This window comes from Trachurus trachurus (assembly GCF_905171665.1).
Source record: "Trachurus trachurus genome assembly, chromosome: 11".
NCBI lineage: Eukaryota > Metazoa > Chordata > Actinopteri > Carangiformes > Carangidae > Trachurus > Trachurus trachurus.
The window spans coordinates 27,956,024-27,982,382 of NC_139904.1; the positions used below are offsets into that span (position 1 = coordinate 27,956,024).

Here is a 26,359-nt window from a genome sequence, read left to right on the forward strand (position 1 = left end):
CTAAGGGTCGTCGCTGGGCGGCGTGGCCGTGGCCCCCTCAGTGTCCAAGGACTCTGGTGACTCCTCGGCCGTGGTGTCCTGGTTGGGGCTGCCCTTGCTGCTGGGGCTGGCGCCGGCCTCGGTTGAAGTGCTGCTGCTGCTGCTGCTGCTGCTGCTCTTACTGCTGCTGCTCTTACTGCTGCTGCTGTTACTGCTGCTGCTCTTACTGCTGCTGCTGCTGCTGCTGCTGTTACTGCTGTTACTCTGGCTGTCTTGACCCTCTGAGTTCTCCAGCATCTCCTGGATGAGTGGTGGCATGGAACCTGGGATCTCCATCTTCAGAGAGATGACCCGCTCTGCTCCTGTAGGTCAGTGAGACAAACATTCTTTCTTGGCCTTGAGAAAACCCACCTGTATACCGTACTTTCCGGACTATAGAGCGCACCTGAGTGTAAGCCGCACCAGCTAAATTTTAAAAGAAAATACATACTATATATGGCTTGCATATAAGCTGCCGGTTTTCATGTTGTAACATGAGATATTTACACAGAAAGACAGTAGGGAACTGTGCAAGTCCTCTCGCTTTTCTGCTGTTTTGGTTACGCTCCTCTCGCCCATGTGATTTTGTTTACAACGAAGCCGGCGAAAAATCAATAAATGGAGCGGTGGATAATGATAATGATAACGTTACATGACATATACAATGCTACGGCGTGTGTGTTTGTGTAGTCTTAACCGTCATAAATAAAAGATCCCGGGTTACGGAGCGTGTTTGTGTTGCGGTGTGCAGAGACGAGAGCTGGGACACCGGGGCGGGGAAAAAAGTAGCGGCTCATAGTCCGGAAAGTACAGTATTATATTTGTTTGTTTCCACTCTTTTTATTGTCGCCCTTACTCTAGTATTTTCTTCCTCTTCCCCATTGTTGGTTCTTTTTCTTTCTTTTCTAATTATATGTATATAATTATGTATTGTGTACTGTTTTTATGTAAATGGGACTACAGATGGAAATTAGCATTTTAGCTACAATCTGGCATATTTACATACTTGTATGTTCATCAACGTGCACTGTCCCATTTAAATAAACAAATAAATAAATACAAAAGTAGTTTGATTAACATAATTACTGGCTCTTTCCTGCCTGAGTTTTAACCTACAGCCCATGTGGCCTTCATGATGGCTGACACATCAGTCCTCTATGTAACAGACTAACAGTCTTTTATAACCCCGGGATTATCAATAACTGGACTAGAGGCAAAACTAGATGATCTTATTTGAAATTGCATCTGGAATAACCTGATGTGTGTCATGTGCAGTGACGAGAATAACAGCGTTATATAATAACTGTGTTACTAACAGCACTACTTTTTTCAGTAACGAGTAATCCAAAAAGTTACTGTTTCCCCCGTTACATCGCCGTTACCATTACTGGAAATGTGCCGTTACATGACTCAAGAAGTCCTGTCACAACATGCTTCACCCATTAAAGTGTATATTAGGTTGTTTTTTTTTCAGTCCATCAACTAGTCGGAAAAAAGACATCTGGAACTAACCAACTCACTCAGTATTCCTCCGCACAAACGGGAGGTTAGGTTTTATAGTTAGAGGGTTAGGGGGGTGAGTCCAAGTCATTTGATATATATTATTTGAGCATTTTATTTTTTTTTAAATACCGCAATAGTTACTTTGACTCAGTTACTTTTTAGGGATGGTAACTATAACTAATTACTTTTTAAAAGTCAGTCAGGTGTCATGTCTCTCCCACCTTTAGCACTGATGCTGCGCAGGTCTGTGATCTTCATCAGTGTCTTGGGGAACATGTGTGGTTTGCTGGGCCGACGCTTCCTCACGTAGATCTTCAGAGCCTCCAGGAGCGGCTCCTGGAGCTGGTCCACCTTGGACGGCTCTTCCAGGTCTTGACGATCTGAGACACACACACACAAATCAAGTCAGATTTTAGGCACAACGATGACAAATCCATGTCTTTGCTTTATCTGATGTGGACAAGCTAGAGGCTACTGCATGTATCACAGCATGAAGCCTGGTGTGATAAGGAAGAGTTTATCTCATTATGTCAACTCATTTGCTACAGAGGAGCTATTGCAGTCATGGATACAATTAGATAACTTGAGCAGAATGCTCTGACAACTGTGAGCTCTTAGAGTCCAAACCTATCACCGCCTGTGGGATGTAAAGACATGCAGCTTCAGTGCAGGGAGTGATTATTAGGGTCTGGTGATGAAATCCACCAGAGCCTACGGTCTGAGACACTGGCCCAAATCCTCCATCAAAAAATACTTAGGACCCTTTTAGCTGCCAGTTCCCTTTAACTCCACAGGCTTTGCATATTCATCATTTTAATGGTGTTTATTTGGCTTCATTACACTGTACATCATATTCAGCCACTGGCCATGATGTGGAGAGGAGTTGGATTTTATTTTAACTTCCAGAAGTGCAGAGTGTTGGAGATGGTGGGTGCTACATCTGAAACGTATGCATGACTCTAGCCCAGGGGTAGGGGCCAACTCTTTGGTTCAGGGGCCACAATGAGTTTTAAAATGTGACTGCAGGGCTGGGCCAGTATCGGCTGAATGGAGAGTGTTTGTGTGAACTAATATAAATGACATGTAAGAGCCATTACCTAAAAGGAAAAGAAAACTTACAATCAAACAATCAGTTTCAATTACAATCAGTTTCAGTGCATCAAAGTTTGCAGTCTTTACTATTTTTTGGGCTGCATTAAATTACCCAACAGGCTGCTGTAACCCATATGGAATGCATATGCAAATGACCTCTTCAAACAGTGCTCATAACCATGGGGCTTTAAAGGAATTTACTGCTGTATTACAACTTGACTTTCATTTTGTGGTTTATCAGGTTAAGACAATATGAAAGGTAACTGCTAACAGAAACAGCCCTCAGTGCAGCTGATGGATGGTCCTGTCTCTCTTTCTCTATGACTGGGAAATATTCTACATAAATATTCCATATTTTATACAACTATCTTTGGAAACTTTCCTGTCTCACAACATAATATGCCCATATGTATGGAATATTGAAACTAATTCTCTACAGTGAGTGATGAGGACCGGGATGAGCTCATCCTGCAGCTGCCGTAGACTGAGTCTGAACAAGCAACAAGCTGCAGTTAATATGAAACACTGTGAGTTAACACTATCCAGCCTCCAAACAGAGAGATCTGCTGCTTTTCTCTGTTTTAAATGATGGACCTGAATCCTGGTCAAATAAAACAAGCCAAGGGAAGAAGTCAACGTGTAAAATTGTGAATTTTTCTGCCACGTAGACTCAATTATGTATTGACAAAAAAAAAACTGCAATGTCTATTATCTGAATGGTCTGGACTGAAAATGCCGTTTCATTCCGTGCCTGCTCCACTGTTAGGCCTTATGGTGGCAGTGTGTGCACTGAAATCAGTAAGTGCTGGACTTACAGTCAAGGTGCATGATTCTAGATGCAATCAGAGATGTCTTGCACTTTCCATGGATTATGCAAGAGCCTGTAATATTTGCCAAGGCTCTGGGAAGTGCGCATATAAATATATATATTGTTGAATGAGAAGCCAGCAGCAACGACGCCTGAGCACTGATGAAAATGACGGATAGTGGGAGAGAGATAATTTGAACTGAAGCTGTGGAACTTCCTGTGGCCATACAGTAAAACTTTGTGTGTGTGTGTGTGTGTGTGTGAGAGAGGAGACTTGTGTGTTAATGTGCGTGCAGTCTGACATGAAGGCGTTAGTCATGCCTCGGGTATCTCGGTGGAAACATGCAGAGCAGGGTCATTTCCTCTTGGGGGGTGGGTGGAGGTGGTGGAGGTGGTGGAGGGTGTGGCTACAGCTACAGTATATGATGCTGATGTGACACACCTGTAAATAAACTCCTGACTCTCTCTACCTCTCATGTTTGGAGCTGGCTGCAGAGAGTGATGAGCCTGGGTTCACACACAGGTGTCTGTCTGTCTGTGAGAATCAGTTCACTGCCTGAACAGTTCAACATGCTGTGAATGTGGGATGGATCAGTTTCTTCACTCTGCCTAATGTTTTATAAATGTCTGTCTCAGCAGACAGGAGCCAGCTGCATGTGCATCGTTACTGTTAAATGCCCAAATTGCGACTTAAGGTAAAAAACATTGAACAACAACTGCGTCGAAGCAGGTCCGTCACTTTTTAGTTTCCCCTGGAAACGCTTGTGTTGTGTTTAAATGAGATTTAAAGATAAGCTTGTTGTAGATGTTGGCTTTCATACTGTTACTTTTAAGCGCTGCAGTTATGTTTCAACATGTTTAAGTGCTACAGTTCTTCTGTCCCCTGTGCTGTGAGTGAACGGTCACTTGATATTATGTGTGAGTGAATGGAGCCATGGAGCCAGTGGTGCAGTGAGGGACCAGAGTCTGGACTTTTGCTGTGAGTATTTGCAGCAACTGTGTTGTTGAAGTGATGAAGATGATTTCTAAGGTTGTTTGAGTACTGTGATCTCAGGGCCACTATACACTGCTTTTAAAGTGAACTTCTGTACATTTGACTTAACCTCCTCTTGTGTTAGGGTCGCCACTGACCTGTTTTTAGGTTTAAAAGTACCAGATAAATTTGTTTATTGCGTCAATTCTATTTGACTTTGTCAGGAACCTCTATTTAAACACAATAAAACTTTTTTCCCACAAAATTCTAAAATGCTCTGGTTAAAATTATGACATCTGTGTTGTTAGGGTCGGTTAGAACAATAATGTTAAAACAGAAATCATTAGTGCTAAGCCAACCTTTTCATGGATAAGGAAGTCTAACAATGTAACCAAGAGATGAGAAACAAATGGGATGAGAAATAATTGTTTTAGTGTGTTTTACAGCTGATTTAAGACTCGGTTCAGATCTGACCCTAACACTAGAGATGGTAGCAGAAAGCTGACAGATGAAGGTTAAGAGTAGTCACACTGGATCACAAAGCCTACAGGGCACAGACTTTCATTTCCAGTGGATTTCTTGATCAACAGGGTGTAAAGCATGGACATCCCAGGTGCTACGTCAAAAACATTCAACTAAACTAAAGAAGATCTGCACACTGCTAACAGCTCCAAGGATTTAGAATAGAATGGCAACATTTTGATCTACATGGATCTTCATCAGGCTGCTCTGTTAGTTACTTTTAAAACATCATCATGGTCCATAAACTCAGCATCATGAAAACAGCTGTCAGCTAGCCACGCCAAGCGCTATGTCAAAAGTAAGTAGTAAAGTAAAGTAGAAGTAATAAAGTCATTTTCATATCAATATTTTGTGGTGTATTCTTGTTTTTGGTATCATTATAAGTATCAGTGTAGTAATGAGAAGGACCCTGCATCATCACTGTTGGGCTGATGACCTGCTCGCTCTATGAATAATAGTATAATGACACCGTGTTGTTATGAATAATGATGAGAACATAATGACACAGAATATATGTGTGTCTTAGAACACAGTGCTTTGTGTCCTTTACTTTCCCTGCAAGTTCTGTCCCCAACCTCCCCACCCCCCCTCCACTAAACACCCTGCCTTGGGCTTGCCCACCTCCAGAGATGAGACAGATGGCACTGAGGAGGCCTGTCTCCGTGTCGTCCATCTCGATGGGCAGCAGCTGGTTGGCAAAAGTGAACACCAAGTCAGTGAGTGGGCCAAAACCTGCATTGTGCATCTGCGTCCGGTTGAGGGTCAGCCCGTCAGAGAAGGTCATGGTGTCCTGGTCGGGGGTGTACCTTGTACAGATGCGCAGGATCTGACAGGGAGAGAGAAAAAAGGCAAAGAGAGGAGAAGTCAGCGACATATTTTAGTTTGCTCAACATATGTTCTCATCGATGGTTAGTGTGTAAAATAAATTCATAATTAAATTTAAAAAAAAGGCAAAAAACATTACTTTCTACTCAGTGTTTTCTCTTTAGGACCGAGGCCATTTGAGATATACTGTCAACACTGGCATCAGTTTTGATGTTGCTTTGACACTGCTACGTTCTCTACACCTCCAAGGTCAGTGCTCTCAACCATATTATTGTTTACAGTTTTTAAACTAAGGCTGCTGATGAACCATTCAAGACTCCCTTTGAAAGTTAAGAAAGAGAAAACTACCACCAGCCTCCCTCAGCTCTGCCTCCTGCTATCTAAAGCTGGCACACTCAGCACATTTACAACAAATGTATGAGTTAGCTGCACATTTAAAAATAAATTCAAACAACTGAAAAAAAAAAAATGTTAATGACTAATGGACTTCTAATGTACCTTTAGAAGAGCTTCTAATGTACCTTTAGAAGAGCTCCACATCTTAGCTAAATGAAACCAGCAGTTGGTTTTTGGTCAGATAAGCTGACCTATCAGCTGCCCCAGCCGAGGCTCCAGACCCCTCTGACCCAAAACTGACCTCTCAGAGACGCCTCTCATGGGTCTATCAGTGAGAGATGAACATGTATGTCAGTCTAAATGACCCACACTCCTACTCAAGGCAGAAACAGCAGTTCATGTTTTCATCTAAATGCTACTACAAGTGGCTCATTTCCAATCTGTTTCAGAGTGTGACAGTGTGGTATGAAGCCTGCATGTCAGTCATAGTCAAAGGTTTTTGTATTAATTGTGCAGCCTGTTGTATTCCTATAAATGTTATTGTTGGGCAATGACACAATGACAGTTTAAGTGGCGCCTCGTGAAAACAGCTTTATTGCCTTAAAAAAGCCCTGATGGTGGTGGTGTGGTTACCTTTGCATTTAGAAAGTGGCAGATGCTGGGTGAGCAGGCTGCTGCAGCCCCAGCTCCAGCTCTGATGCTGCCTTTATGCAACAGTTGTGCTGTAATGTTACTGAAGAGATCACTGCTGCATTAAATGAAGAAATAATGTTGCAGCTCGGCTCCACCGCCTAATGTCTAATGGCCTGCTCTCCCTGCCGTTCCTGTATACGGCCCAGCCTGCAGCCTGCCACCAGAAGCTGCCTTCATCTGCTCTTGTTTACTGACTGATTCTATTTCCATGTTTTTTTTTTTATTTTCCATGTTGTAAACTGTTTTGCTGTCTGCATACAACATCTCTGTCACATCTGCCCTGGGTGAGGGATCCTGCTCTGTTGCTCACCCTGTTTTTTTTCTCTGGAGGTTTTCCTCGGTGGATGTGAGGGTCTAAGGACAGAGGATGCTGTTATAATGCTGTATAAAGCCCTTTGAGACAAACTGTAAAAATGGGTTATACAAATAAGCTGGCCTTGCCTTGCCATCAAGAATATGTAAACAAAACTAGCACCCTGCTACTTCACTGCATAAAATTATAACTCGCATAATGTTTAATAAATACTGTCTTAATATGAGATCTGAAAAATGAATGTTTGATCTCTCAATCACTTCCTGCTCTGCTCCCTGCACACATCACATCACATCTCCCAGGCTCCTCTCTGGCAGCGCTCCTGAGCTCTACACAGCTTTTTAGCCCTGTTTTGGTCTTATGGCCCATAAACTCCCTCTAATTGACCTCCAGCAGCAGCAAGCAGCTGTTCTCGGTGAAGGAGCTGTGATGAAGCCACTGTACACTACCTGCACAGCACCAAACAGCTGTCGCACCAAGGCAACGGGCTCTTGGAAGCCGCAGTGTCAATTAGTAGGCGAAGAGCCGCATATTTCACCAGGAGCAAACGCTGAAAGGAAATCTGTCAGGTGAGCAGAGACGGGACTCCGCTTGGTTCTAATGTTAGTCAAGTGTAATGTGGAACAAAGTTTCACATCACATTGTTGTTTTCTTTTCTTTTCTTTAATTGGTGAAGTTAAAGCAGAAGTAAGCGATCCGGTCGTTTTGGCTAATGCTGCATTCCAGGCAGGCTTTTGAAACCGTAAATTACAGCTTCAAGTCACGACTTACGACTTTGTAGTGTTCCAGGTAACCCACTCGTGTTTTTCCGACCTGTTTTACCTGTGAAAGTCACTATAACGGCCACTCGTAACTTCCGACCCGTGAACTCGTACCAGATCAAACTGGTATGACTTCACAGGTCGGAAAAACATGAGTTACGAGTTGCCTTGAACGCACCATAACAGTCCTCGTTCCTACGTCACCACATTCACGGCATCCCTTGGCTGCACACACAGCCCTGCATGCCGTTCTCTCTCCTCATTGGATAAAAATTGTAGGATACAAGAAATGTTTTCTCCTCGGCTCAGAGCAGAGCAGAGTGACTGACAGACCCGTGTTTCGGTCCAAACACTCTATGTAAGTGATTGCTGTGGGAAGATATAACTTTTTAAGACTTATATTAACACAAAAATATCACTTACATCTGCTTTAAGTGATAGACAAGGTGACGTAAGGGACAATTACGTTACAACACATGGACTAAACATACAAACAGTCGACATGGGTACAGACAACAAAAGGAAATGACGTGTTACGATGATACGATGATATCATTAATGTTTTTTTGTTTGTTTTTTTACATATTTTGATTTTGTTTCTATTGTCTTATCTATTTCCATTATTTTATCTTATGCTTGTTCACTGTTTTCTTTATGTTTTCTTCATTTTTTTGATTGCTTTATTTTCTCAATGATTTTGTATTTTGTGAAGCAACTTGTAACCTTGGTTTTGAAAGGTGCTATAGAAATAAAGTATATTATTATTATTATTATTATTATTATTATTATTATTATTATTATTATTATTATTATTATTATTATTATTATTATCATATATGTATAGTAGGCTATAAGTGTGTGTGTGGATGAGAGGCAGGTGGAGTGGTATTGCCAGTATATACATATATAATATGGTATAGAAGATACAATAATAAAATTATAATAACAATAATAATAAATAGATAATAAAAAATAAAATAAAAAAAATAATAAAATAATTGATTGTTGTTCTCTGATTGTTCTGCTGCCTCCTAGTGGCCAAAAACTGAACTCAAAACAGCTTTCTCAGCCCGGAATGAGACTGTATAGAAGTTTCACATGATAATACATTCAACCAAAGCATGATGTAACCTTCTCATTGTCGAGTCCAGGAAGAGACAGTGTGTCAGAAGTGTGAACCAGGTCTATAACAAGTTTCCCATAAAGAGCAGCAGCCAAAACAACGACCTCCACACATTCAAAGAAAATAACCTTTGGGTCTCCCTGCTGCACTGCATGTGCCTGTATGTGTGTGTGTGTGTGTGTGTGTGTGTGTGTGTGTGTGTGTGTGTGTGTGTGTGTGTGAACACCTAATGAAGCAACTGACAGTGGATGTGAAGTCTACAGTAGCCTTTGAAGCTATTTGAGTGGGATGCTTCTGACAGTGAGTGGCAGGCGTGTCTGCAACATGAAACAGAATAAAACATGGCTACTGGCGAGGCCGGCGCTTAGACAGGCTGGCCAGGCCGGCGCTTAGACACACACACACACACACATACACACACACACTGTTTGATCTTTACTCTGACACTCCCTAACCCAGCCCCTGTGCACAATATCTATGCCCTTCACCACAGAAATGTGCTGGTGAACGGATGCTGATGCTGAGTGAGAGCCAGAAAGTCATCACAGCTGGCCTTCAACTCCTCACCTCTGTGTCCCTGGGAGTTCACGGCTGCTCCACAGCTTTGTCACATCTGACAAGTACGACTTAGTCAATAAAAACTCAGAAATCCATTTATTAACGTAGTCCTGCTGTAGAAACTCAACAGAATAACAAACATGATGCAAACTGTTCTTCAGCAGTCATTTATCCAGGAGGTTATTTAGCTACTCTGCATTTACACTGGATGTTAATATGCATCCGCATGAATTCATCATGGATTTTGAAAATACAGATCATCCTGTACATCACCTCCTGTTATAGTTAACAAAACTCTATAAAGACAACTTACCACTTCATTTGTTATTTGTTTATAAATGATCATTTATTTGTCTGAAATTATTTATGAGATTATGATGGTTTGGTTATAATGCACTTTAGAAACCAATCATAAGTTGTTTTTGTTTTTTAACAATTCATCAAGCCTGTTTCTTGTATGTTAAAAAATGGAGTGTGATGGATCCAACAGCTTCTAGGTAGATAAAACAACTGCAGTATTTAGCTACAGTGTATTTGATGCATCATCAAAATGATCCTACATTTAAAGTCTGTCTACATGTCCTTCCTGTCATGACCTCTAAAATGTGGTATCTCACTACCTTTTCTCAAATTTGTCCCAAATGTCCTCTTTGACTGAAGGATGAAATAATTAGACTTTGGTGGCCAAAGGAGGTCATCTCGACTTCTATATCACTATTTGCCATGACTCAAGAATTAACATGCTAACTCTCCCAGTATCTCTAAAAACAGACTGGGAGGTAGAGCCTTCAGTTACCGGGCTCCTTTACTGTGGAACCAGCTCTCTCCATGGGTCAGAGAGGCAGACACTCTAACTACTTTAAGTCCAGCCTTAAAGGGGAACTATGCAAGTCTGCTTACTTTTCTGCTGTTTTGGTTATGCTCCTCTCGCCCATGTGCATTTGTTTTCAACGAAGCCGGCGAAAAATCAATAAATGGAGCGGTGGATAATGTTACATAACATAAACGATGTTACGGCATGTGTGTTTGTGTAGTCTTAACTTTAAGATTACGGGTTACAGAGCGGGTTTTGTGTTGCGGTGTGCAGAGACGAGAGCTGGGATATCGGGGCGAAACGTGCTCTCTGACTGGCTGGATTTTCCGTTCGGGCTGCCGTACAAACATGATGGCGATGGCAACACTCTCTAAAGCAAGACCCTTGCTACATGTATTATACATAAAAGGATAATTTTAAGGCTACATAAACCAAATGGATTCTAATTTATAGTGATTATACCGGTAGTTCCCAACCTTTTTTGGCTCATGACCCCATTTTGATATCACAAATATCTGACGACCCCCTGTCACTCAAGATGCACCAGCTCTGATATTTTCAGCTGCATTTTATTTGAACTCGATTTATATTCGAGTAAGTGACAGTATAGAATACAGTTGTTTAAGATTGTGTGTGGTGTTTTTAATCATAATTAGTTAAAAACATATTTTTATCAGTATTTATTTTATCAATTCTAGAAATTTCAGGCGACCCCATTTGAATTCCAGGCGACCCCATGTGGGGTCCCGACCCAAAGGTTGAAAAACACTGGATTATACACTTATACAAATATATTCATGTGTAGTATGTTCAGTTATTATTACAAATATTACACACTAATGGTAATTATACAAACAAATACTGTGATCAGACTTTGTTGGTTCCTTCAAAATAAAAGCAGGACTACCCACCAGAATGTCCAGGCAGGCGGCTTTGAGGAGCGTGATCTGGTCTGCGATGGTTAGCCCCGTGAAGCCAGGCACTCGTTTGGCAAATTCCACGATCTTGATAATGCACTTAGTGGCCAGCTCGCTGAATTTGTCCCACAGGCCCAGGTCCAGCCTCACACGGTGGTCTGCACTCGAGTTCTGAAACACACACACCCACGCGTACACATTCACACAAGAACATGGTGTCAGGCAAAGAGGCAGCCACTTTTGTCATTGAGACAGAGACTTGTGCTAATGATCTCCTCAGTGCAGCCTCTTCACTCTGCTCCATATGTGTCACAGTTACATACAGTAAATAAGCTCCATAAGACCTGAGCTCTCAAAAACACTGGCAGGATTGTAGTTGTGAAAACCCCGAGCTGAGCCGAGCTGGGTGGCCGGGCCCTGCAGTAATGAGCGCAGCGGTGTCAGTGGGATGCTTTGGCAATGATGGGATGCAGAAACAGAGCTGTGACAGGTAGTGCAGAGCGGTTTTGAAGCCAGAGGTGCCATTAATATAAGCTATACTGTCCAGAACCTACACAAACACTGGAGGCAAGAGGGATGGCAACAGCCTGGGAACAATAAAGACACAGCTGATTGCAATGTGCAGACGGAGAGCAGAGAAAGAGAGGAAATAAGAGATGAAAGGCAGGACAATTAAGTATGGGTGAGGCGCTGTGGAAGAGGAGGAGAGAGAAGCTGTTGCATGGATTCTGGGAGTTTGGCAAAGAAGTGGTGATGTATAAAGTGAAACTGATGCTTCATTTGGCATTCCATTTAAATATGAATCAGTTTGAAACTGTCACTGCAGTTTACTACATATTACATCTTAATTTCACAGCTATTTTTTCAATCATTAAGGGTGAAAGAAAAAAAAACATAAACAGTCAGGTAATAAACAAACCACGTAACAGATTACCTAACACCTGAAATGATATTTGCATATTTTCTACTGTTTTATTGTAGGTTTTGGTCGATCTACCTACCTACCTACCTAGACGAATGCACGCACATACACATAATATTAATATCTAAAAACACCTCAGTGGCTCCCTGTCTTCTCTCGGGAGCTTCAAAGTCAAATTTATTTGTATAGCACGTTTCAAATCAATGATAGTTGACCAAAGTGCTGTACATGTCTGATCAGACAATGCAATTTAAACAGAATTAAAACAATTCAGACAAACACAAATACACATGAATGCTCCAATTCCATACACAAACACAGCTGAAATGCTCAGATTCAACCTGAGTTAAAGGCCAAGGAGAAGAGGTGTCTATAGCAACGACTTAAATTGCTGGATGTTTTCAGCTTTATAAACGTAGGAGGTTTGTTCTAGAGCCTGGGAGCTGCAGAGGCTTGGTCACCTTTGTTTATGCATCTGGATCTGGTATGAAGACCTTGTCACTATAGGGCTTGAAGGCTTTAAAGGTCACATAAATAAGGTGCCGCTAGTCCATTTAAAATCGTAAAAACAAACAATAAAATCTTAAAACCAATCCTAATTTGCGCATAAAGGGAGGGACACAGGCTGAAACTGATGTGATGTGATCACATTACCTCTTTCCAGTTAAAAGACGAGCAGCTGAATTTTGGATTAGTTGAGGCTGATGAGATGACGGCCCTATCCCAACATACAGAGTTACAATAATCTAATCTGGAAGTAATAAAGCATGAACAACGCTTTCGAAATCATTGGGAGCCAGATATGGTTTGACTTTGGCTAGGAATTGTAACTGAAAGAAACTAGTTTTAGCAACAGAGCTAATCTGTTTGTCCAATTGAAATGAAGAGTCTAAAACCACAACAAGACTTTTAGCAGTTGATTGGTTAAAATGAGCTCAGGGGACAAGGCATTGTCCTCGTCCAGATAATGTCCAAACGCTACAATCTCTGTTTTGCTCTCATTGAGATTCAGAAAGTTGAACTGCATCCAAGTTTTCATATCCTCCAAGAGGTTAAAAAGTAACAGGTCAGAGTCAGCCAATCAGGACAGAGGCTACAGTTAGCTTGTGTTGTGTGGCAGCTAACTGCTGTTTAGCTTTCACACTTACAACATATATTTAACACCATGCAGCATCCATGCACTTCTATACACCTCAGATTCACACATTCTCACTCATCAACATTTCAGTTGGTTTTTGAATTATTAAATGTAACGTTGGTTGTGCTTCAAGCCTGTGTACACCTCCCTTGGCCTCATAACACCTGTCATGTACTGAAAGTCTTTTATAAGTTACTTTTTATCAGGGCAGGTCATGTGGCTTCAGAGGACTGAACCTCAGTGATAGGCTATACACCAACTAGTGTATTCAGTGTTGCTGTTTCAGGTCACTGTGATTTACTGCCATACTTGTGCAGGTGCTTTTTCACAGCCTGGCTTTGCTATGAACGGGGCTGTTTGTACCAGGGCGGGTGGATCGATCCTAAAATATCAATACTTTTGATAACGTCTCATTTTTTAACAGCCATCCCAGCATCAATAGAATTGATACGGAGCTCTTCTCCTGTGGGGCACACTTCCCATCACCTTCACATGGAATGATGCTTTTATTCTGGTGGCTAGAACTCTTGTCTGAATGCTATCTTACCTTGATAAGGACACAGAGTTTCACTTGGTTCCCTGAAATACTTTTTTTTTTTTTTTTTTACTTCCAAAACAACACTGTCAGCATTTCCCTTTGAAACTTGTTCAAGCAGCTCCGACTCCGTCCTTCTCCCACATCACTCCAGCATCTCTTATACCACATGCCATCCCTCTTTTGTCTGTTATCAGCCGTTTGTCGGAGACGCAGGACGAGAGGAGCGTTCAAAGTGTTGATTGTGCAGCGGTTGAGAAAAACAGTTTGGTGAGTGTTGTGGATCAGCTCGGCAGCAAACAAGAGGGGAGGGCGAGCGGCAGTTGGAGAATAGTTTGGGCGGAGAAGAGGAAAGCGGTGATGTGCTGCCTGACGAGGGGGGACGGGGACGGAGCATCTGATGACCATTTTGTTTCCTGATGGTTTACATGGAATAGCCCATCTGTTCTACACGAGCGAGCCTCCGCACGGAGCAAGGACACGCAGCACACACACACACACACACACACACACACACACACACACACACAAAACACACTCAACACACCGAGGAGACAATCTATACAACATCTCCTGTGCAGCTCGGACAATAGAAAAGAGCAGGTGTGGGTGATTGGACACTTTGAGCTGGAACATGTCAGTTGATAAAGTTTCAACCTCAGAGCTGCATCACCGTACTGGACTCAACATTAAAAGTCAAACATATTATTTGCACTTTTCACACTATGTAAGGTTGTATGCTCCAACGGAATTTCGTTGTTATTTATGACTGATTGATTGATTGATTCTTCTTTTATTATATATTATGAATAAATTGAACTTGACTTGACTCGATAAACAAAAAAATGTGTGTGTAAAAACAGAGATGGCCGAGCCGACAACTTGTTCTGTGCAGATTAAGGAACATGTGACCAACATTGTTACACAGCAAAAATCATCATCATCATGTTTAGATTCTTTTTGATGACCTTGATCTAAAATAACTCCTAACTCACTGCTATATCTGCATAATAATAATAATAATTAAAAACAATGATAATTTGTCATTGCAATTATTAATGTAAACTAAGAAAGTGTGTATAACTGCATGTTCTCCATGAATTATGATTATGATTATGATTATTTAGCTATGCCTTTCAGTAGTCTGGTGTAGTCGTCTAGTACTGGTCTTTAAAGGTACATTGTGTAGGAATTACTTCCATTTAGCATTGCGGTTGTATATCGCAAGCAACTCAATCGTATTTTTCATGCTGCATTCACATGAAATTGGGCAGACGGCAGACGGACGACAGCCGCTGCACATCACGGCATAAACAAGCCTCTATGTAAACAAGTGTTCCGTCAGCACGAGACAAAACAATACATGTGACAATATGTTGTCATGGCGATGTGGTATTGTTTACCTGACCCACGTTTTACCGGCTTTCTCTGGACTTCTGTGACTAAAATGACATCTGGTTTGTTACCGACGGCCGTCTGCCCGACTGCAGGTGAATGCAGCATCAGTGTAACGCTCCATTCCTCCTCACTGCGTTACCGCGGTGACTTTTCACAGACGCCACCTCGACCTGAGCCGACAGCTCCGGTGTCTCCGCTGAGTTTCCGTGGTTTCCTACCGTCACGCTGCCACTGAACGTAAAAACATGGCGACACCACATGGCAGCCAGCACCGAGCTTACCCGCTCCATGTAGATATGAATAATATGAACGGCTAATTCAGAGCTGAAAGGAACACTTCAGTTTGTTGATGGGGGGGATTACTGATTAATGAAAAACAGACTTTTGAACTAAATAATCGCTTTTCGTGAATAGATAACAGGAGAAGTTACACAATGTCCCTTTATATATATTTTATGGGTTTATCATCACATGTTTTTATTTGAACTGTGTTCACCTTTGCCTACCATATTATCCACATTGTTTTGTGGCCTCTACCTTTATGAGGTCTTATGTTCTGTGACTATGTTTCCATTTGGAATGAAACATGCTATTCAAATAAAGTTTTGCTTTGCTTTGCTGTTTTAATTTGGAAATTTCCCAATCATGGTATGAACTAAGGAATATTTTTTCTTATTTTCCCAAAAAATGACCAATGAATTCTGTGGGGTTTCATATAAAGGATCATTTCTGGGCAGAAAAAAACTTTTTGACTGATCATGTGAAGGAAGGACGACTCCCCTACGAGGCCAGATGAGGAAGAAAAATAAGCAAGTGGAGAAACGTGGCAGACGATTATGACAGCTTTGTCTAAAGAATCCAAAATGCACTAAATATGTTGGCAAACGTTAACATGAGTGTGTGAGCTGTGTGAGTGTGAGAGGCCCCCGGTCAGCCCAGCGGAGCGGCTGTGCAGACAGACAGTCAGCGCATGCAGCCCCCTCTTCACAGCACATCAATCCCCCCTGAGGTTGTTACTGTCAGGCAGTTAGCGCCGCGGCTGCTGGACACTGTCACCGGCAAACAATCTATTGTGTGGCCACCCAGGAGAGAGAGGGAGATAAAGGGAGATAGAGGACGGCAGAGAGAGAGAGAGAGAGAGAGAGATCATTAAATATGATCTGGGGTTAAGTGAGAGGCACATTAGGGCCGTGCTTAAATCACACACAACGAGCTGCAGTCGACACAACAGCACTACGGCTGCACATTCCACTGATTGACACCTGATTTGATGGCGATGGAGGAGGCAGATGTGTCTGTGTGTGTGTGTGAGAGAGAGAGAGAGTGTTTGCACAATGCACATGTGTCGAGGGGTTGGAGGTGGCTGATATTAAAGCAACTTATCTTGCTCTTCCCTCTGGCTGGGAAGGAAAACGGGGGGAGCAGAGGGAGGAAGAGGAGGAGGGTGAGATTCTTTGTGGTTGGATTTCTTTTTTTTCCTACTCCTCTTTCAACCCCCCTGCAATTTCAGTCAATTACACCAGTCCCATAATTCAATACGGCCAAACAAGGAAGTTGCCGGGGAATTGTAATTTCATTTAGAAACATTTAACCAAGCAAATTGGAGAAGTTGCGACATTAGAGGAGAGACCGGCAGTGTAGAAATGAGCATCGCCGGGCTGCAGCGTGCACATGCAGAAAGGGAAAAGGGCCGTAAAAGCAGCCGGGCACCTGTGACTGATAGTGATGGTGGAGACAGACCATAATGTGGCTAATGTCTCCGTGCCGGGGCCGCGCACTGTACAGCAGCTGGAGCCGCCGCCCGGAGCCGCCGGGCCCCGCCGAGCGCTAATGTTTTATTTTGTCTTTGAAACTGCCAGGCTCGTTTTTCCTCGCCATCACTGTCAATGAAGCATTATTCATTGTCGAGCTAAGCCCTCTCACTCGCGCAGCTATCTCCGCTAACCCAGCAATGAACTCCTAAATCACTGCAGACTAGGATTTAAATATTTCACCACATAATTGGAGCTTTAACCTAATCTGGGGGCGCAGGAGCTTCTCCTCTGTTTCCAGTGAGGAGGACTCAAAAGGCGCATCAGGATCCAATCGCTAATAATAAGGAACTTTTCACAGTCTGTGAGCAAGCATAATTACCACTGATCCAGATTAAGGCTTTATCTGAGGCCTGACTGCCACTCCAACAAACAGCAAACACTGGCTAATATCATAACCGCGGGAGCAATGTTTTTGCTGTAATGTCCTACTATTTTCAGCTCATTCTGCTTCAATGCCGACTGATTATTTTGTAAAAATCAGAGAGCGTCTCGTGGGAGGCTGAATGGGCGGTGGGTGGAGTAGAGAAGTGGTTACAGCGATTAGTAGCTTTGTGCTGGGGCTGAAAGGAGAAAGGAGCCAGTTATGGAGATGGAAACCAACTGTAGGCTGAACTAACAGTGGCAGCGACGTACAGCTGCTCACAGCAGAGAGCTCTGGATGTCACTTCACTCCCCTTCAGCGTTCCTTACCCGTCTCTGCTCCGCACTTCATTGTCAGTGACTGAATGATTTTCATCACAGCGACGAGAGAGACATTACTGCACATTATGGCTGCTCAGCGGATTTGTTTATTATGATATAAACAGTATTTTATCTGATTGACAGGTGTCAGGAGACCTGCCGCTCCCCAACGTTCCCTGCAGAAGAGTGTTGGTGGAGTGTGGCTGTCAATCACAGCTCGGCGCCGCTGACTTTAATCTATATGTAAGTCGGCCTAAAAACAAACACATTAGACGCTGTCAGCTGCCTGCACCTGCACGCCGTCGCCGTGCCTACGTGTCAATCACACAACCTGCTGTCTCCACTGTAGAGCCACCGACCGGCCTGAAACTCCACCTATTTGTCTGAAAAGCATCACCGAACACTCCCGTGTCAAGCGCGTGCTGCAGCTCGCTCTGGACGTTTAGGTGTGACCTTGAACTCCAGGAGAAGTTCGCTGTCAGTCAAATGAGGTGGGAGTGTAGAGTTCTCTCACCACACCGGGTTGGAAGCGTTCAGGCTGGACAGCGAGGGTGATCCCTCTCCAGTGGTCTGTCTGGATTAGCTCTCCCTCACTAGCTGGCCTTTCATGGGTTGTTAGTCTAACGCAAGGAGCAGAGCAGCACAGGACGGTGACAGAACACCGACTTCTACAGCCCTCACTAACCCTGATGAACATTTTTGACATCCAGGTTATCTCTGTCGCACATTAGCACAGGAATCTGTCTCTGCTTTACTATATCAGATAATGATGGAAAGTGGATTCGTTCTATCTGTTCTTCTTTTCAGATGTGTCAGAAACCAGTGGCTCTAGACAGTGTCTGTCTCATCTCCCTGATGAGGATTTGATGTTGGAAGCTGCAGCGTCTTCCTTTTTTCTTTTCTTTTTTCTAACTAATCTTTTCAAAATTTCCCCTCTCACTGTTGCAACATGTAAAAACTGGGGTAAACAAACCCTGCTACATCTGAGATGTGGCTCTACAGAGACAGCCTGGGGCTGGGTGCTGGTGGTACTGTTAGTGTGCTGCATGACTGTTAGGCTGCTTTACACTACAGACTTTGATGCCAAATTCTGATTTGTTGCCTATATCTGATTTTTTTCGTCCGTCTGTTTACATGTTCTATTGAAGTGACCCATATCATTTTTGCATTTACACCTGCTTTGCCTTTGTGAAACGACCCACATGCGTAAATGTGGTTGGCTACCAAAGCAGAGGAGGCAGTCAGCTGCAGGTAAGCACAAAGGGGGGGGGTATCAGACTACACACAAGTGTAACTCACAGACGGCCATATTGGGTCATATTGGGTCAGGCAACCTGCTCTGATGGCTGCAGCAGATGGTGATCCAGTCACTAAAAAAAACTATTCAGAACTCTGTGAAATTTTGTCTATATGTAGCTAGTATTTTAACTATCTGCATAATATTACTATAGTGTTACTTTCATAGAAAAGTACATGATTCAAATTATTCGTGATTATGCAGTATCATAACTGCATTTCTGACGTTCATAACAAACCAAACAGTTTGAAAATTGGTCAAAAACTGAGCAAGTTCTGGTTATTATAGTAGAACATGCACCACAGGCTTAATGCTCTGAGGGAGTGAGTTGACCGAGCCAAGATGGCGGCCGTGTGGAGACGCCATGTCATTTTTTCGAACAATGTGCAGTGTTTTGTTATGTCTTGGCTCTATTTTTATTTTTTTTTATTTTAATTTTTCTTTCTTTTGTATGTACAAATAGCTACATACTTTTTTTTATACATGTTCGAAAATAAAATTCATTCATTCATTCATTCATTGTGCAGCAGCTTCAAGTGAGCCATCTAGTCTTCTCATCTAGTCTTATTTATATCAATGTCATCAATATGTGCTATTGACACAGTATTGATGACGTAGTACGCACTACAGACACATTGGTGGATATCGAAAGAAGAAAAATGAGTCGTGTTTGTGAGGATTTGTCTGGACAGTTGGAGGTGAACATGAGCTCAGGAGCTGCAGTAGATGGGGATTAGGAGTACAGTAGAGACATTGATTATCATTATGAGCTCTGCACTCAGGGCGAGTTTACAGGATCGAATCAAAGACACAAACCATGTTAGTGGCACAGACTCAGAGGCACAGGATCAAAGACAGAGTCGCCCTGTGATGTTTATGTTTCAGGAAGAAGAGCGACTGATGGAGCGCTGTGATCCAGCAGAGAGATTTCCAGCAGTAAACCTACCGTGGTGTATTTGCCAAGCTGGCAGAGGGAGGGGAAGGTTTCTTGATGGGCCTTGCGAATCTTTTCAATGATGCTCTCCAGCTCGGCTGTCAGCTCGTAGCTCTCTGCCAGGTCTGGCTTTGGGCTCTCTTTCTTCTTCTTATTCCGGTCATTTCGAACAGCTGAAGGAGAACAAAGGATTAGGATTAGCATCGACAATGAAGATTGCAAATGGGCGATCATTGTGGCAAATGTGGATGTCGCTGGATTGGAATTAAATACAAGACAAGACAAGATGGAGGAGGAACAGAACTTTGTTGCTTCACTTTTTTTTCCTTTTTTTCTTTACAGATGCAGTAAGTTGTCAAGTTCTAAAGCGAGACCTTATATAAGGACAGAAAGTTTGGAGCTGCAGACTGTTCTGTCAGCTGGAGCAGCCTCTGTCAGCTTAGCACCACTGGCACACACTCAAAAAAAGGAGGGAAGAAGGGGAGAAAACAAATGTGGCTGTAAAAACTCAAGTGCGTCACAAATGGATTGTGTGATTTGTGTGGCCATTTTAAATTAATTTCCTTTTTTCCATTCGTTTCCTCTCACAGCTGGTTTGATGCTTTTTTTTAAGTGGCTCATCCACAGTAAATTGAGGTCAGAAGTGTACAGTGATATGACAGTGGGTGTGTGGGTTCAGTCAGCTCCTCACTGGCTTTGTAGAATGTTGATTTAGGAGAACACAACTCAAATCAAGAACAGGTGAACTCACTGATCATCAAAGTGCTTCAAAGGTGAATGGAAACTGTTAGACATGTCATATAATATGACAAACAAAAAGTAGTGCTTCAAACTGATGACCTTGCTTGCATGTACATTTCTTATTAAAGGGATATTTCAACATTATGGCAAATTCGCCTATTGCCATTCTCCCTATAGTCTTAGGAGTAGGCTCATTACCTTTAATTGTTGGTGCAAGCTGTTTTTAGATCGGCGGGGCAGAGACGTGAGCTCTGTTTTACTACCCTACTTTCACCTTTCCCTCATCAAACTCATCAAATACACACATACTGTATATAGGAATACTTGTTGTACAATAATACTTACTGCATTTTATTGTCAGTAACAGTAATGGTGTTATAACTTACTAAATACTCGTTACTGAAAAAAGTAGCAGTTAGTAATGTGTGTTGTAATTCTTTAGCAGGCATGTGTGTTCATATTGATGATGATTTCTTAATTTGCAGTGTGTGGGATTTAACAAACACTATCAGGGACGTGAGAACAGGCCCTTAGTTTTGTTAGTGTGTGGCCTCATGCCAAGGCCGTAACCATGGAGTCAACATTGGGGGGCCGCTACTTTTTTTCCCCGCCCCGGTGTCTCAGCTCTCGTCTCTGCACACCGCGACACAAACGCACTCCGTAATCCGTAATGTTTTATTTATGACGGTTAAGACTACACAAACACACACGCTGTAACATCGTATATGTCATGTAACACTATCCGGTCGTTTCATTTATTGATTTTTCACCAGCTTCGTTGTAAACAAATGCACATGGGCGAGAGGAGCGTAACCAAAGCGAGCGGACTTGCACAGTTCCCGACTGTCTTTCTGTGTAAATATCTCACGTTACAACATGAAAACCTGCAGCTTATATTCAAGTGCCGCCTATATATGTAATTTATTTTCAAATTTAGCTGGTGCGGCTTATACTCAGGTGTGCTCTATATTCGGAAAGTATGGTAAATTTGCTAACACATGGGATACTTTTTAATTTCTTTCTGAATATTAGGGGGGGTGTGTCCCCTCCAATGTATATGGTAATTACTGCCTTGCCTCATGCTCCATATGGATTATGGAAGCTGGACACCGGAAATGAGCCCAAATCGCCAAAGGAAATGAAATATATTAAACGATATAAAGTGTAAAACTGCCTTCAAATAATCCCAAATAAACAGGTGCAGAGACCTACAACTGTGAGTGGAGCTGTATGAAACAGGCAGGATCCACATCAAAGCCCAGATGTTTGTGTTTGTTGTGTGTAAAGTGCTTCATTAGGAGCAGATCTGTGAACTCTGTCACAGCAGGAGATTCAAACAAACCAATCAGGTTCATTACTTAACACACAGCATCACAGGTCTCTGGTCAGCCTCTCACCTCCTTTAAAATAATAAAGAGTGGAGCTGCAGGGAAAGAGCTGGGCATGCTGTTAGTGCTCAGACACCCAAGGGAGCGTCATTGGCAGAAAAAACAACAGTCACATCCTCTGCCCTAATTTACAATAAAACCTCTTTATATCCACACACTGATATGAAGCCAGGGATGGAACCCTGCACAGCATCTACAGAGGAATATAGATGTATGTATGTATTTATGGGGGATTCTGCAAACAGTGACCTAGTTAAACAAGAGAAAACACGGTGAAGCTTATGAAACCTCTCCTCAGCTCTTATTGTTGCACAACGTGCCCATATTTTGAAATGGGAAAAGGTAGCGTATCATAGCTGAAGTCACAGAGCGACTGTGACGTACACAAAGGGAAGTTGGGGCTGGAATAATGTGGAGCACTAAAACAACATGAGCAAGCTGTCAGTCTGTCAACATGTCCACATTCCACCCAAACACTGGGACAAAACCCATATTCACTCTACTAGGCTATACACCAGTTAACACCAAAGGATGTTCAAATCATCGTGTTGTGACAAAGCTGTGTTGACTGGTTCTCAGTGTTTGTGCTGAGCTGTGCTCCACATCCTGGAGCTTTCTGAGCTGGACACCAGAGTCTTAGACCGTATGAGTCTGGGTGTGAAGAGTTACACACCTCTGCTGAAACCTAGCCAACGCACACAAACACCAGTCACACCACAGAAATATGTCCACATGTCTGATCCTGCTCCCAAGTTGATGCCTTCAAGGTCAGTCAGCTGCAGTGGTGGGCACCAAAAAGTAACTGAGTTAGTCACTGAGTTACTAAAATGAACTAATTACCAGGAGAAGTAACTATTGTGTTATTTTTACCACTTTGTGTCTCTCTACATCTCACTCATGGTTGCGATAGTGACGCAGACTCTCATCAATCCAGCCTACTAAATGATTTTTGTTTAGCCTCCTATCTTTATCTAATTCTTTTTGTTCAGATGTTACAGAACTTTCATGACCACAAATATAAAACGTATAGTTTGTTCCATGGTCTTATAATAGATCCATGGTTTGTTCTTAAATTAATGTAGAATGGCGCAAAGCCTCATGGGAAATGCGAAATGCCTTAGCCTATCACTGTGAAAGTTATCATTAAACTAGCGGCTACGGCTAAAAATAGAACGACTCACGGAAGCCAATCAGCAAAGCTTATCAGTCCTGCCCGTGTGTTACGTTATTTATAACTTATATTCATTTAACAAGACAACACAGTCCGTGCTTTAAGTGGGCCAGTATACGTCAGTACGCGGTACCGTTCTGGATTTTAAAGGGATATTTCAACATTTTGGCAAATTTGCCCATTGCCATAATCCCTATAGTTTTAAGAGTAGGTTTGTTACCTTTAATTGTCGGTGCAAGCTGTTTTTAGATCGGCGGAGCAGAGACACAAGCTGCTCAGCAAATGCTATGGAGGCTCATGGTATTTCCGGGATTTCCCTAAAACTCATCAAATACACAATCCAACAACTCCAAAATGCTCTCGTAGACAAGTTGTGACCTGCACATTCACCACACTATGAGATAATAACGGAACGTTACAAGACGGAGTTGTTTTAGAGGTAAATGCCTGGGTAAATGCAAAGCCGGAGATGCGCGTTCCCATCAGTTTTCGGCAAGGAGTCTCTTTTCGGCACAACACCGGCTTTGTATTTACCTCAAAAACAACTCTGTCACCCCTAAAACTATAGGGATTATGGCAATGGGCAAATTTGCCAAAATGTTGATTTAACGTGACCCTGGGTGTACCACTGTAATTGTGTCAAAAATACCTGTAGGTCTATTCTCATAGAATAGCTACTCATTATGGAAATGTGTGGGATCACATAAATAAATACTATTTATTTATGTGATCCCACACATTTCCATAATGAATTCCTGCTGCTCCATAAAAAATGACTCATTTTTTATGGAGCAGCAGGAATTGACATGATGTTAAAAAGTGGTAGGGCAGTATATTATAAAATACACAAAGACACAGCTTTGTCACAGTACAGAGCACACGTGTAAGTCATTACACCTCTGGTTTTTGGTGGTCTTGCCTTCGTGGAGTGCATCTTTGAAAAATCATGTCTTATTGAGTGCTGCTGTTAATTGACTTTTGTTGCTTTTGAAATTTACTTTCATGTTTCTCTCCAGACATTCTGCAAACACATCTGCCAGGAATGGAAAGACAGCAAATCATTCAGACATTAAAGACTAGACAGACATGTGATGACACCTCCTGATGTTTACTGTGCCAATTACATGGCTTACGTTTTGGGAGTAAAGTCGGTCATGATGTTCTTAGTGCATTAAATAAAATAGTCCATATGATGCTCCATAAAAATAGACATGGTTAGCAGTCGCTTAATGATACTTTCTAAGCCCAATCTTATCTTTCTGTATTACTCTATACATTTTCATCTAGACCATGTCTGTATGTGTATATTAGACTAGTTCCACCAAGACTTTCATTACACTGTTTAGTAAGTGAAGCAACATTTGAAAATGTATTTCAAAGCTAAAATAAATCGACATGAACAATGATACATTATAGATTTAAGAAGCGAGGTCTTTGGAACAGGCTAAACTAGTTTTTGTAATGATGTCATCAACTCTCAGTTGTATTTCCTCCATCATACCTGATAACATTTACTGCAATCAGCGAGGGGGGAGTTGATTCTCTGTCACTGAAGTTTCCAGTGTCAGTGTGGGGACAGTGGACAGTTGGACAGAGGGAGGACAGAGGGAGGACAGAGAGAGGACAGAGGGAGGACAGAGAGCGCTGAGCCCTGATCAGTCTGCCTCTCCACAGAGAGACGCTTCCATCGCAGCAGCAGGAGACGAAGCAGACCAAGAAGCAGTGACTCAGAATGGAGCAACACTGTTGTTACATCATCTCTCCAGAGCAAGCGAACAAAACGTAAAATAGGTCTTTTCCACCCAAAATTTACAGTAAAAACAATAGAATTATTTATTATTATTAATTATTTATTTTAATTGTGAATGTCACTGTCAAAATGAGGTGATGATGAAGTGATATATGCACAGCTTTGTGCATGCCAACAGTTAGCCCATGTTTCATCATTTTCCAATACAGAGTCACAGTAGTCTGACTGTGTTTGAAGACAGGTAAGGGAACGGCTGCCAATGCTAGTCACAAATATCAAATAAATAATTTTTTTATTTAAATGTTTGTTGTGTTTCTGTTGGTTTTAAACAGACTCTTTGTTCTAGTTACGGTTGAATTCTGTCAGCTTTATTATCACATTCTACAAGCTTTTTATTCTATGGATCCAACAGTCAGTTGTCATGTGGGTTCAGGGTGCAACTCTTTGGATTTGAATAATAATCTGACCAAACTACTTTGTTGTATAGGAGTCCTATTTGAGCAGAGGATGTGTGCTGTGACTGCAGTGATGGAGCCGTTACAGCCTACCCTGCCCTCCAGTGTGGCCGTTGAGAACAGCTGAACCCAGTTCAGTTCAGCCTTCATGTCTCCACAACACATCTGATGAACTTCCTCTTTGTCTCCAGAACCCCATCCTTCCTCATCCACCCTGACAATATATCTGTCCCTGGTGAGTGATGGGGGAATTTTTCCACAAGTCCACAACAAAAGTTCCGCCTTTTTTTTCTGACAATGTTCAGAAAAAGAAAAAAAAAATCTTGACTGTTGTGTGCCGAAAGAGCAACAGCCGGTCTCTAGCGACTCTGGCTAATTCTGTTGAACTGCAGTCAGCGGTTAAGTGGCTTCTCTGAGGGAGGCACGTCTACACACCATACAAAAACACTGGCCCCATGGCGGGGGGGGGGGGGGGGGGGGGGGGGACAGAGGGTGGGGGATGGTGCAGCAGAATAATGGTATATAAATGAGTGACAATGTGTGTGTGGTGAGGGGGCTGTGGTCTTCTCACACAAGCCACAAGATGAGATTCACCGAGACAGCAATGCAGCATCATGTGCACCCCCGCCCCGCCCACCCCGAGGCAATCAATTACCATTGCACTCCAAGCACATTACTGCAAGTGTGAGCAGACACATCAAAATGATGCATCAGACAAGAAGCCATTAAAATATATATGGCTTTTTAATAACCAGGAGAGGGGGATCCATCCAGTGCAGGGACTCTCATCATAATGTAGTGTCTGTGATCTCTACGCTTGACCCCTGAAAAGTATCCGCACTTTGATTTATCATTTTATCACTTCCTGGGAGCTAAATG

General features: G+C 42.4%; 1 protein-coding gene across 1 annotated transcript in view; it reads right to left on the reverse strand.

The window, feature by feature from the left end:
* LOC310994177 (retinoic acid receptor beta-like) overlaps nt 1-26,359 on the reverse strand; it is a gene marked incomplete at both ends in the record, with an annotated part of 120,609 nt that continues 94,250 nt past the window's right edge. The window contains 5 exons of the mRNA XM_083982770.1: nt 1-341; nt 1,743-1,901; nt 5,538-5,742; nt 11,251-11,427; nt 19,988-20,148. Coding sequence (XP_083838896.1) covers nt 1-341; nt 1,743-1,901; nt 5,538-5,742; nt 11,251-11,427; nt 19,988-20,148 — 1,043 coding nt within the window. The remainder of the gene's footprint in view (nt 342-1,742; nt 1,902-5,537; nt 5,743-11,250; nt 11,428-19,987; nt 20,149-26,359) is intronic.